This window comes from Rattus norvegicus, chromosome 18, assembly GCF_036323735.1.
Source record: "Rattus norvegicus strain BN/NHsdMcwi chromosome 18, GRCr8, whole genome shotgun sequence".
Taxonomy (NCBI): Eukaryota; Metazoa; Chordata; class Mammalia; order Rodentia; family Muridae; genus Rattus; species Rattus norvegicus.
The window spans coordinates 3192895-3206526 of record NC_086036.1 but is presented as its reverse complement, the minus strand read 5'-3'; the positions used below and the strand labels follow the sequence as shown (position 1 = coordinate 3206526).

The window sequence follows — 13632 nt, the reverse complement described above, 5'->3', positions numbered from 1 at the left end:
TATTGGTTTTTCTAGGTCGATCCCCCATCACCTTTTTAAAAATCACCCTCCAGGCAGGTCTTTGATGTGATTACATAGTCAGAGGATCTAGTTTTATAGGGAACTATGTGAAACTCACTGACAAAGGACTAATAATACAAAAGCCCTCTTTTGTCTGGGAAATATTCAGTGACCCAAACCAAACTTTTAAATAACATCGGTTTCTACAAATAGTGCTTAAATATGGCAGTATATGCCAGTAATCCCAGGACTATGAGGCTGAGGCATGAAGATCTTGAGTCCAAGGCCTGCAAATCAATTTTTAGAACATATCAATTTTTAGAACAGCTGGGCTACATAGTGAAACTCTGTCTTAAACAAATAAACAAAGACCACAATTATTTAAGACCTTCAAAAATCTATAAGCAGGAAACAAAAGCCTGCTTCTTATACCCTACCTTCTTAATGCTTTTTATAGCACACCAGCATTCCTGAGACCATGAAGCCTATTAAAGAACAGTAACAAGAATTGCATAATATAAAAGAGTTACTTACTATAAAACAAGGGTGAGCTATCTACTATGTAGTATTTGTCAGATTTTATAACAAACATATTGTTTTGCTCTCAAGAAATATATATTTTCTTAATGTTACTTCATCATAAGATAGAGGTCTCCTGAAGATCCTACTTAATAAGAAGAACATAAAAAGGAAGCCTGTCTAAATATATTTCCCTTTAAATATATAACATACTATAAACGGGTATGTCAGTCAACTTTCCATCATTACAATAAAACATTTAAATTAGAAAGAGCAAAGATTAGATGGAGCGAGATGGCTCAGCAAGTACAGGTACAGCCAGTCTGTTCCTCACGTTCTCATGAGGGAAGGGGAGAGCAATCTCCAGAGCTGTCCTCTGACCTCACCTAATCTAGGTGCTTTATACATAAGCATTCAGACAGGGAAAGGAAGAAGGCTGATGCCTAGAGGGCATGGCTGTACATACCTGTAATGCCAGCACCTCAGGAGATTTAGGCAGTCAAGTCTACCCTCAACTACATGGCAAGGTCAAAAACCAGCCTGAACCAAGTAATACCTGCTCCATCTATCTGATACAACATGGAAATAAAATGCTTTAGAGACAAAGGACCCGTTCACTAAAAGTTATAAAATCTTTCTGAAAAAAATTACAGAAAGCGAAAATATTTCATGATCATGATCAGCCTGAGTTACATAGGAATTTGGGACAGGCCTAGATCCCATCTTTAAAAAGAGAATAGAAGCCTAGTGGTGGTGGTGACCCTTGCCTTTAATCCTAATATGCGGGAGACAGAGGCAGGTGGATTTCTGAGTTCAAGGACAGCCTGGTCTATAGAGCTATTTCCAGGACAGCCAAGGCTACTCAGAGAAACCCTGTCTCAAAAAATCAGTTAAAGAAAGAAAGGAAGGAAGGAAGGAAGGCAGGCAGGCAGGCAGGCAGGCAGGCAGGCAGGCAGGCAGGCAGGCAGGCAGGCAGACAGACAAGACAACAGGAGCCACCTGTCTAGCACAGGCCTGCAGCCTGACAACCTAAGTTTGGACCCCTGGACCCATAGAGTGAAAAAGAGAACTCGTTCATGGAGTTGCCTTCTACCTCCACACAAGCACCATGGCACAGACTGTAGGATGATGTCATTATACAGGTGAAGGCAGGTATAGAATAGAATGAGGCCTGTCATTGGACGAGAAGGAAGAATGGGTGGGAGAAAAGTTTTAGAGAGGGGAGGAGACAGGAGCAAGAGAGGAGAGAAGAGCAGCAGAGAGAACATGGAGGCAGACGTTAAGATTCCTCTCTGCACATTTACAGGTTGCTATGAATACTCTTAAGGGATGGATGTGTACAGGATTTGGGGCATCTAGATGAGCAAACTATGTTTTATCTAAGTGGGCAATTTTATCTTAGCAAATGGATCAGAGGTTATTGTGTTGTGTGTTCTTTCATGTGGTGATTTAATTGAATTCGAGAGAGTGTGTGGTGGCTGGAGACACTAGGCTGCCGCGGAATTGAGATGTGTATGTACAGCATGGTGGAAACTTGCCTTGGGAAGCAGGCGGGTAGAGAGACTGTTGTCAGGCTCAGAGAGTAGCCATCGGCAGTGTGATATGGGATGGAGCTAAGCAGGTGAGAGGCTTTGCTGACTGAGATGAAAACATCCAACAGATGTCATGGGGCACTACAGTGCCAGATCTAGTGCAGCCTTATTTTAATTTTACTACAGTAACAGACACTCTTACACAAGTAAATAAGTTTTATAAATAAAATTAATCAGTACATGAGACTTAGGTTGAAAGTTTTTTCCAGTATCCCACTATCAGGTGTCTGCCGCAGGCATTTATAAAATATAGTTGCTGCTTCAGAATGACAGGGATAACTAACATACAGCTTACTGTGTGCAGACACCCTTCCAAACAGTCCACTCAGTTATACAGTGCAATCACTATAGATACCTTCGCATCATGAGGTGTCTGAAGCAGTATAAAGTTAAACAACGTGTACAGTTACCATCTCTATTGAAATCACATAGAGAGAATAGCTTTTTAGCACCTGTAGTTAATTCTATAACTTACAGACTTGGCTGCTGTATCTCATGCCTCTTTCTCATTATGGCCAGTCCACCCACAACCAACAGGATTGGCACTCAAGAGCTAATCCTAGCTAGGCATGTTGGCCCCATGCCTTTAATCTCAGCACTCAGGACAGAGGGAGGAGACGCTCTGAGTTCAAGGCTAATCTGGTCTACAGAATGAGTTTCAGAACAGCCAGGGCTACACAGAGAAACCCTGTTTTGAACACTGCTGGTGAGAACTGTCTCAGCATGCACACTGCTCACCTGAACCTATCTGCTTACATCTTACCTAACAGATCATGTTTCCACTTGGAAATACATCCAATTGTCTATAACTCTTTGGAGAAAAAAATTAATCAAGTTTGATCTCTATTTTTCCCTAAGTCTCTTTTCTCAGGAAGTTCTGCCTTCCTCACACTCCTACTGCCTGTACTGCCTAGATGCACCCAACTAGAAAGCCTGGTCCAAAAGAACATCAAAACACACACTGGTTCTTCCTGAGTCTTCCTACGCATAATACGCTGTATCAGAATTCTGTCACAGCAAACGCTCAAAATATATCTTGTGATTCAGTATCTCTATGTACACTAAGATGTGCAAAGGTACTTTGAAGTCACAGTCAGAATCTACTCAGGCTATTATCATAAGGTTTTGCAAGAAACTAACTTTACCATGGAAAAGATTCAATACACCCCCATAATGTTAGAACTGATTCAGGTAGACCACACTGTAATGGCATTATGGTATAATGTTAAAGTTGTGGGGCACCATAATATAAAGCACATGGTTGCAATAGGCAATCAAGACATATTCATAAAGTGGGGAGTCAATATATGTGAGGCCTGGGCTTCCTTCCTCAGCATCACCACAAAAACCAACCAGACTTGCAGTAGGAAACATATATGAGCAAAATCTATCACACATTAAAGATCTGAGAAAAACCTTGATCTTCTGATCCTCCTGCCTCCTCTTCAAGAGCTGAGGTTACAGGTGAGTACAAAGTGTCTGGTTTATATGGTACTGGGGGAATTAAATCCAAGGCTTCATACAAGCCAGACAACCATTCTGTTCGCAGAGCTATATCCCCAGTCTCTAAGGTATCTTTTAACACAAATATTTATATACGCATTCTAAATACAACTACTTAATCTTCCATGCATTCACTATACTTCATATAAATCATTTACAGCTCTTATTTCACTGTACATGACTATCTCTGGCAGCCTATAGAAACTCTGGAAGCAAACTGCCATTCACTTTTGTATATGAATGTTTAATAGCAAACAGCTCCTGAATGGTTTGTCGCAGTGCTTAAATAGCACTTTTCCCCCCCTGGAGCTGAGGACCGAACCCAGGGCCTTGCATTTGCTAGGCAAGCTCTCTACCACTGAGCTAAATCCTCAACCCCTTAAATAGCACTTTTATAGCTCTAAATAATCCTACAAATAATCATAGGAAAAAGATAAAAGATTATATGACAGCTAAGATTACAAAGCCAGCAGGAAGATGAAGTTAGAATTGAAATCTGTCTGCAGTCAATAAATTCTGTTTTTAGCACCACAAAGCATAGTTCCACAAGTAACTACTGACAAGTTATATGAGAATTATGTTCTAGAGGCAGGAGAGATGATTCAGCAGTTAAAAGCATTTATACTCTTGCAGAGAACCAAAGTTCAGCTCACTGCCAATAACTCTGGTTCCATGGAATCTGAAATCCTCTTTTGGTCTCCATGGCCTCCTGAACACACATTGTACATAAATACTCATGCAGGCTCTCCCACATATACCAATTTAAAAAACAATACTCCCCCTCTATATATTCTGTAGTATTTGTAGTTACAATGTAACAATTCATCAATAAAACAAATCATAAAGCATTATAACAGTAAATGCCCTTTAAAGTTGGGACATTTGCCCCTCAATATTTCTAAGTAAAAATATATAAAATAATCAAACCTAGTTTTTACTATTATAGTCTCAAGCATTTAAACAAAGACTGTACCTTGTACTTCCTTATCATGATATTCTTTTAGTTTTGTCCAGAGCTCCTTGAAGTCACTGGATATATCTGTGGAATTAGGGCTTCCACAGCTGCTTCCTGAAATGCTCATCTTGCTTACCCGGCTCCACACTTCTTTTTGTTGATGCTCGCCTGACCTTTGTGTCCTTACATAGGTGTGACGTTGTCTTTGGATTGTTGAAATACCTGAAATGATGGATTGCAATATGTCATTTTTTTGCACGCACCTTTATGTAAGCCTGAGATGAGGATGAAAGCACAAGTGCAGCTATTCTCAGGTTTTCCTATATGTTTACAATCATTCAGAGAGTTTGACAGAAGCTGGCAAAGATGACAATCAGAGCAGGGCACAGTACACTCCTCTACTCAGAACTGGGAGGTGGATGCAGGTGGGTCTCTGTGAATTCACAGCCAGTGAGAGCTACACAGAGAGACCGTGTACAGTGAGAAAACTATGATTTCAGTTATTTGACCTTCATATAGGTAAATTTTCAGGAAGGTTCTCAATTTTCCCACCGAAGAAGGAGAAATTACCAAAATTATGTTAAAGTGAAAAGGGCTCTAATAATATTGAAAGGTTTACAGTCATCCACAATCAGAATTCATTTACTCTCGTAAGATTTACTGGGCAGCCTATGCTGGCACATGTATAATCACAGCAGTCCAGAGGTGGGAGATCTCAAGTTCAAGGTCAGCCTGAGCTATATAAGGAGACCCTATCTTTAAAAAGAAAGGGGGAAAAAAAAAAGGAATGGAAGGACCTGCAAGTAAAAGTGCCCACTAAGCCTGACAACTAGAGTTTGATCCTTGGAAGGGGAAGAAGGGTACGAACTGATTCTAACAAGGTGGCTTCTGACTTCCACGTGTGATCCAGTGGGAAGGGCACATATATTCACTTACATGGTAAATAAATACATGTACTGATGTACATGAGAATGTAGCTCATGAAAGGAGTGCTTGCTGAGCAAGTCCAAGGCCTTGGGTGCAATCCCTAGCACTTAAAAATTACTGCCTTAAGTTTTGGAGTGATGTGAAATCCAACACTGTACTGAACCAGAACTAGAAACATTCTAAAATATTACTGACTTTACAATCATTCCCATATACATGCTTTAAAACCAGGTAGATGGTTGACATATCAACACATGTATATTTCTGAGAACAAGTCACCAAGATACACATGCAGCAAAGCTCTAAGAACATATGTCTATTCAGAGGTCCAAAGCTATTAGGGTAGAGGTATGTTGTGATTCTTTCATAGTAACAGTTAATGATTAACTTTAAAAATTATGTGGCCCCTAAAAAGAAGCAACAGTCTATTAAGAAACTCAAGTGATTTAATACACATTTTAAAATGTGTTCTTAACTGAAACCATTAATTAGCCATTACAAAAGTAAAATGTTGGGCATGGTGACGCATGCCTGAATCTCAGCACTACGGAGGCTGAGAGAGACTGCTGCAAGCTAAAGGCCAACCTAGGCTACACAGAAAAATGATGGGAGAAAGCAGAAGAGAAAGGAGGGAAGAGAGAAGGGCAGGGTTTATAAAGAGCCTGGAGATTTGGCTCAGTTGGTAAAGCATGTACCTAGCACTCATAAGGCTCTGGGTTCCATCCCCAGCACCCACAAACTGAGCACAGTGGTGAATGCCTATAACCCTAGTCCTTAGGTAGAGGCAGGAGGATCAGGAGCTCTATTCTCCAGCTACACAGAGAGTCTGAGGCCAGTCTGGGATGCACAGACTCTGTAAAAACACAAAACAACTTCTGGGGCTGGAGAAATGGCTTAGTGTTTAAGAGCATTGGCTGCTTTTTCAAAGGACTGAACTTCAAGTTTTAGAATCCACAATCTTCTATAACTCTAGTTCTAGAAACTGACCTGACACACTCTTCTCTAACCTCTATAGGCACTAAGGTATACATGATATATAGATATAGATATAGATATAGATATATGCAGGCAAAGACATACATGCAGGCAAATCACTCATACACACAAAATAAAAATAAGTCTAAACTGAAACCCATTACTTTGTATACTAGCCTAAAAGTTAACTTTTTAAGGAAAAGAATGTATGCAACTACTTGGATCTTGGTAAAGCACTACAGAAATGATACATACATTTACTAAGTGTTACAAAAATTGCAGTTAGGTGCTCCTAAAAGAATCAGCAAAAATCGAGCATAAGTAGCTTTAAAATAATCTTATTAACTTTCTTGGGTACGCCAAGTTATTGTTAGTCCTCTTGGATGCAATAGTGATGAGACTATTTAAACTTAAAAAAAAATTTCTTATGCACCCTGAAAAGAATCCAGGCATGCTAGGATATATCTCCAACCCCATTTTTCTTTTTCCATTAAAAAGGCTTTGTCTATTACAGGAATATTGTGAGATAAACTACCGTTCTCTGGGATTGGTTTGAAAACTGATGTGGGTGGAAAGACGAAACAAGAACAGCTCACTTAGACAATTATTGAAGCTGAGTGATGAATGGGTATATGAGGGGATCAATACTGCTGTCTCTCCCTAAAAGTAAGATGAGAACTAATACAGTTTTGCTTCACAAGCCTGTGTGTAAAAGATACACTACGGCCAACAAGAGACTGCCTTTATGTACAACAGCATATGGAATAGACTTTTATTAGCCATATCAGAACTCTAGAAAGAGGTACAATTACTAATTTCAGTGTAGAGTTGGGCATGCCATTATAACAGATTAAATGACCTGCTCAAGGTAATACAGCTAGGGCGTGGCTACTTCGGGGCTAGGATTTGAACCCTAAACTATACTTCCGAGTAGCAAGAAAAAAAAAGTATGCCAGGCAGTGGTAGCGCACTCTCTGAGTTCGAGCTCAGCCTGGTCTACGAAGCGAGTTCAGGGCCAGCTAGGGCTACACAGAGCAATCTTGTCTTCAGAAACAAAACCCATCACCCTACTGACCCCTATCCCCCCACCCCCAAAATTTAAAAAAAAAAAAAAGGAAGAAAAGTTTAAAGGTTTAATTACTTTAATGGAAAACTTAAAGCTGAGTTAAAACTAGCAGTGCATTCGAAGTATCCTTTAGAAAAATGCATCAATGACAAAGTAGTTAAAATAATCCAGAGCTTTTGTTGTTTTGAAACAGATCTCACTACTTAGCCCTGGCTGACCTGGAACTCTCTATGTAGACCAAGCTGGGCTGGAACTCTGAAAAATCCGCTTTCGTCTACCGGAGCCACCACGACTGTTCAAGTGCTTTTGAAAACGGCTACAGTAAAAACTATCAATACCATGTTTGCAAATTTCGGCTCACAGCATCCTTTCCATCTAGTACGCTCGCTCAGCACTTTGCAGCCAATCTTTTTGCTCTGAACCGTTATTCGCTGCGCACTGAGCCCTTCTCTCTCACAACACTCATCTTGTCTCCCGGGTCTCTGTGGACACAAAGGCTAGTGACGATCCTTTTCCGTGTATCCACAGCATCGACAACCTCCACGCGAAGACGCTCGGTAAAACTAGACTGTCACACCACACAAGGGAAACGCACAGGACATTCAGCGTCCCTCTCACAAGCAAAATGCACACTCGCCGCGGCCCTCACTCCCACCGGGTCTCCATCAGCCTCAGATGCCCCTCGAGTTCCCAGCGCTTCCCGGGTCAGACGGAAGACACTTCAAACGCTACGCGAAAAGAGCGCGCTGCGCACTTGGCGCATGCGCGGGGCGGGCTCAGCGCTGAGGGGCGCGTCTCGAAGTGCGCGGGAGCCCGGTAGACTGCTTGGAACGTGAGCCCGGCCCGCGTCCTTCGGACCGGCCCGAGCCCAGACTACGTCGGCCGGTGCTTCACGCGTCTCGGCCGCCTGAGCCACTGCGAAAGCGCGGCGTCCAACCGGAAGTAGCTGCTTGGACCCTGCACGCAGGGTAGGAAGGAGAGTCCTTTTACTCACAGCTTCCGAGCCTCCCTTCAGAGTCTTCGGGATCCGTCCTCCGGGCCGGGAAGGCCCCGCCGTTCGTTACTGCCCACTTCTCGCCGAGTGCCCTACCTCTCCAGGCGGCCGAACCCACGGAGAGGACGGCCAGAACCTCCCGAAGGCTGGCCGGAGGGCGGCCGGCCCCGCCCGGCCCCGGAGGCCTCCGGCATCCCGTGACGTCACGCGGGAGTTCCCGCGGCGTCACGCCCCTTCCCCCCCAAGCCGCGGGGCGGCGGCTGAGCTGGTTGGTGGGTGGGAAATGCTTCCGAGAGGAGCTTCCCGACTCTGGCAGCGTTTGTGGAATTGTCTGGAAAATAAGCCATCTGTTGGGAACTTGACCACGAGCCCCTGGGTTGGGCGAAGTTAGCCTGGAGTGTTCTGTGACTCCCGCACGTTTCGTGGCGGGCCTGAGCTGTACCAACTTAGGGATGAGATGGAAGGATGTGGGGATGGATAGGCTCATCCTTAGTTTTCAGCTTTATAGCCATTGCCTATAGTGTAGGAATGGGTACCTGAGAGGCCTGGGTGGGAATGCCACAACTCAGAAGGATGCTGCTAAAGTTAAATGATGAGTTTCTGGCAAGTGCAGAGAAAAAAAATTGAAGTGTCTAGAATTATTTGTTAACAGGCTATTGAGTAACCCAGGTGGGCTTCAAATTCACTGTGCATGGTCTTGAACTCCTGACTCTCCTGTTTCCATCTTCTGAGTGCTGGTATTGTACCATAATAATCATAGATGAGTGGCAGCCACCACACCAGGCCAGTTTATTTTTTGACAGTGCTGGGCATCTAACCCAAGACTTTATGCATGCTAGCTAGGTAAACACTCTATCAACTGAGCTACATTCTTGGCCCTTATGTAATTTAAAAAAAAAATCAGAATTCTCTGTGGATTATTTTAAGGTTCAAAGGCCAGAAGAAGGCATTGGGTCCTCTAGACTTGGAGTGATAGATGGTCGCGAAGCAGGCAGTGTTCTTAATTACTGAACCATCTCTCTCCAGCTCCTTTTCTATTTTATAAGACAATGAAAATTAGGTTATATTTTTCCTCTAGCAAACAGGACTTGTATAGTTTCTAGTAGAAATAGCAAGTTTGGGTAGAGATGGGTGGAACCTAAGATCAGTTTGTCATTTAATCAAATACTAAAGAAGACTGGTTTTCTAAAGAAAAGCTATTTGAGGTATTTGAGAGCCTGGAGAGATGATGGCTTAGTTGTTAAGAGAATATTTAATGCTCTTAGGGAGGACCTGGGTTCAGTTCTCAGCACCCATGTTAGGCAATTCACAACTGGCTACTCTTAGTTCCAGGATTCAGAATTCTGAGTGTACCTGCATGTACATAAATTCACACAGGACACATACACATAAATACAAAATAAATCTTTTTAAAAAGCTATTTCTGAAGCTATGGTTATTGTGGTACACACCTACGATCCCAGACCTTGGGTGTCCAGGAACCTGAGTTAGGACAATTGCTATAAGCCTAGACAAAATAGCCAGACCCTGCCTTAAGCAAAATGAAAATAAAGCACATCTCTGTATGTAATCTACTTATATAAATCAGAATCCTTGACAGCTTCTCCCTTAAATATCCTATCAAACCTATCACCAAATCCTGTCAGTCATGCCTATAACTCATCTCCTAAATCCATCCCTTTATCTTCATTTATTGACCCATAATCTCCCATGATCTCTTATTTTTGTTTGTTGCTAAAACAGGACACATGCAACCTAGACTGGCTTTATGTAGCTGAGGTTGGCCTTGAACTCCTGACATTCCTATCTGTCAGGTCCAAATGAAATACCAATAAACTGGAAAAGGCAGTCCAAATAGCCAGAAGTGAGCTCTACCTGGATAGGAGGATTTCTGGCAGTTAGAGAAAACCAGCATTCCTCAGGAACTTGTGAAGCTGGTTCCACTCTGCCTCAAGGAGTCATTTCCCTTGCCTCTGGCAGAAGGGACATATGGCTACCTGAGTGAGGTGCATATTATATATCAAAGGTCATGCAGGCCCCCAGTTCCTTCACTGTCTTAAGTAACCTAGTACCCATTCCAAAGTCCATGTTAGCATCCCTCCCAACCTCCCTCCCTCCCTCACCCACTCCCTTACCTTCTCCCCCCACCCCCTCTGCTCCTGCTTCTCTCACTTGTTTTCTCTGTTCTCTAACCCCTGCTATTCTCCCCTTTGTCCCAAATAGCTCTGGCCATGTCCAGTCTGCTGACTGTGTTCAGTCTACCTTCTCTTTGCTCTGGACTATTAAGGTGCCTGTAGTTGTTTTCTCTCATACCTACAATAAAAACCTTCCCCTTGACCATACCATGGAGTAGTCATGGCCTCAGTTTGTACACTGCCTGTAAAGCAGTGGGATTACAGTCATACGCTATCAATCTCTGACCTAAACTACTACTGGTTTACTCTCCATTCCACACACACAGTCACCTATCTAGACCTTCCTAGTCTCTGAAGGAAAACTTGAGCATCTTTTCTCAATTGGTGCATAGATTTACTATTTGAGTGTGCTGCTAAGTGTTTTGTTTTGTTTTGTAAAGAAACATACATGGTCTAATTAGTAAGAGAATTTGGAGACAGAACTGAATTTGAATCCTGCTCTCACTACCTGACTGACTGACTGACTGATTTCTGTCATACTTTCCCTGCCTGTAAAATGAAGATAGTGGTGCAAACTTTCCCGGGCGAAAGGATTAAATGAGTATGTGAAAGCCAGTTACAATAGTGTTCAAATATATATGTGCTCAGTACAAACTAGCTATTATTAGTATTCCTGACTCAAATATTGTGACACAAAACTAATTTTAAAAAATTGAATAATGGAATTAAAGGTATAGTCTCCAAAAACAAAAGTAAATACTTTAAAATTAAACTTGTGTTTAATTTGAGTGTGGTGGCACACGCCTTTAATCCCAGAATTCAAGAGGCAGAGATAGGCAGGCCAACAGAGTAGTTAAATTTAAAAACATAGCTTTTTTTATTTTTAAAGGTAAATTGAAATTCCCTTTTAAGATATGCTTACTTCCAGAGGACTTTTGCACAGCAGCTGTGAATTTAAATCTGATAATGGCATTTTGCTGCTTAAATGCCTTCAGGGCTTCCTGTCACTGTGTCAAGGCCCCTTTGCATTTTCTGTCTGCACTAGCCTTCTGTTGTAGGTGCTCCTAGACCTTGCTGTCCCTCTGGTCCTGGATTTCTCACCAAATTCCATTTCTCTTCAATAGTCACTTTTTATTTTATCACAGTAGATACTTAGTTCCTTTTCCAGCACCATGTACTGCCTATCACACCTTTTTTTAATACAGCATTAATTAATTTAGTTTTTTATATACAGCTTTAATTAATTAGTTTTTCTCACCTTTAGGCATGTTAAGTTTTTTCCATAACCACGACTTGTTTGTTCACTTTTTAAAACTGTGTCTATATGAGTGCTCGCGTGCATGTTATGAGCACTGTGTGTACACTAGGTGTCCTTGGAGGTCCGAAGAGGGCATCGGATCCTCTAGAGCTGGAGTTCCAGGTGGTTGTTAGCCCCCTGATATATGTGCTGAGAACCAAACCTAGGTCCTCTGTAAGAGCAGTAAGTATTCTTTATTCTTTATGCTAACCCATCTGTCTAGCTCCTTTTTTCTTTTTTAAACTTTTGTTGTTGTTTGGTTTGGTTTGCTGTTTTGTTTTTCTTTGTTTGGTTGGTTTTGGGGTTTTTGTTTGTTTGTTTTCAGTCTCTTTGGTTTTTTGAAACAGGGTCTCACTCTATGGCCCTTGGTGTTCTGGTGTACTCAACTATGTAGGCCAGGCTGGCTTTGAACTCAGAGAGATCCACCTGCCTCTGTCTCCCAAGTGTTGGGATTAAAGATGTGCCCCACCACACTGGCTTCTTATTCACTTTTAATCTCCCCAAACTAACCTAAGCAGGACTCTGGTTGATGGATAAATTGGACATCCCTTGATCAACTCCCATTTTTCTTGTATGTGGAAACTTTTGCATACATTTGAAAAGTTTCTACCCTCTTACTATCATTAGTGAAAATTTAGAGGAAGAAATGCCTACATTGAGTTCAGGGAACAAATTGCAGCATTCAACTCCTAGCTCTTACTGGCTCCTAAAACTCATGTCCTTTTCACAAACAAAAATCCCATTAAATAATCCCAAAGTCTTAATTTATTCCAGTGTAGGTTCACAAGGCTCATCTGATATAGTTGACAACCTCGTGTAGCGGTGAGCCTGGAGTAACAAAACAAGGTACACCCTTCTAAGATAAGGGTGGACGGGCAAAGGGATGGTCTGATGTTTAATGAGCCCAAGAAGGAAGCCAAACCAAGCCAATGGAGCGAACATCTAATCCCAGCCCTCAAAGTTACCTTCTCTCCTGTGAGGCCTTCCTGGACTCCGCCCATGCTTCAGTCTTCATGGGGCTGGGTTCTTCTTGGGTTTCCACTGTGGCTTGAGACATCACAAAGCCATGAGACATCATCACCTCAGACTCTTTCCACAGAGACTCCAAACTGAAGGCAGTTTTCGTCCTGGTCTTCCTGGGTTTCCTCTTCAGCCGTGGTGAGAGCCACCAGGACTCCATAGCTCTGCTCTTCAGGCCTCTACAGTCCCCTGCACTGCACGAATACTGCCAAGGCCTGCTGCTTGTAGAGGCTGCAGCTGGGCCTCTCGGAGTCATGGCTGAAGTCAAGGATCCCTTTGCCAGCAAACTAGAGTTCCCAGTCTAGTTTGGGGCTCTCTTCGGGGGTCCCTTCAAGGAATCCTCCTTATTGCCAAGAGTTACCGCCAGCACCCTCTGTTTCTCAGCTTTACATCCCGGCTGCTCCTCCTCTGGCTACACTGGGCCACTCTGCTTTTCTTTTTAGTAAGCTTTGTCTTAAAACGATCCCTTTCTCTCTCATTTGACTGTAAGCCATTAAGAGCAGCCATGCTGCAGCCCAGATGCCTTGCTGTTTCGAGATCTCCTCTGCTAGGTCCACTGGTAGATCCCTTGGAAGTTCAGTCTTCCAACATGCCTCTGGACAAGGACACAAGGAAGCCAAACTCTCGGCCACAAGGAAACAAGGATGGC

General features: G+C 42.6%; 1 protein-coding gene across 6 annotated transcripts in view; it reads right to left on the bottom strand.

Annotated features, from left to right (window-relative positions):
• Rbbp8 (RB binding protein 8, endonuclease) overlaps positions 1 to 8339 on the bottom strand; it is a 65456-nt gene extending 57117 nt beyond the window's left edge. For 3 of the 6 annotated variants that reach the window (XM_039096747.2, XM_039096748.2, XM_039096752.2), the window contains exons 1-2: positions 8133 to 8243; positions 4588 to 4791 (exon numbers count right to left, since the gene is read on the bottom strand). In XM_039096747.2, the coding sequence (XP_038952675.1) occupies positions 4588 to 4791; positions 8133 to 8139 (211 nt within the window). In that variant the 5' untranslated portion in view covers positions 8140 to 8243. Of the gene's footprint in view, positions 1 to 4587; positions 4792 to 7875; positions 8043 to 8132 lie in introns of those variants that run through there. The other 3 variants (XM_039096753.2, XM_063277268.1, NM_001134417.1) reach the window with 2 other exon arrangements.
• Between the last annotated feature and the right edge of the window lie 5293 nt (positions 8340 to 13632).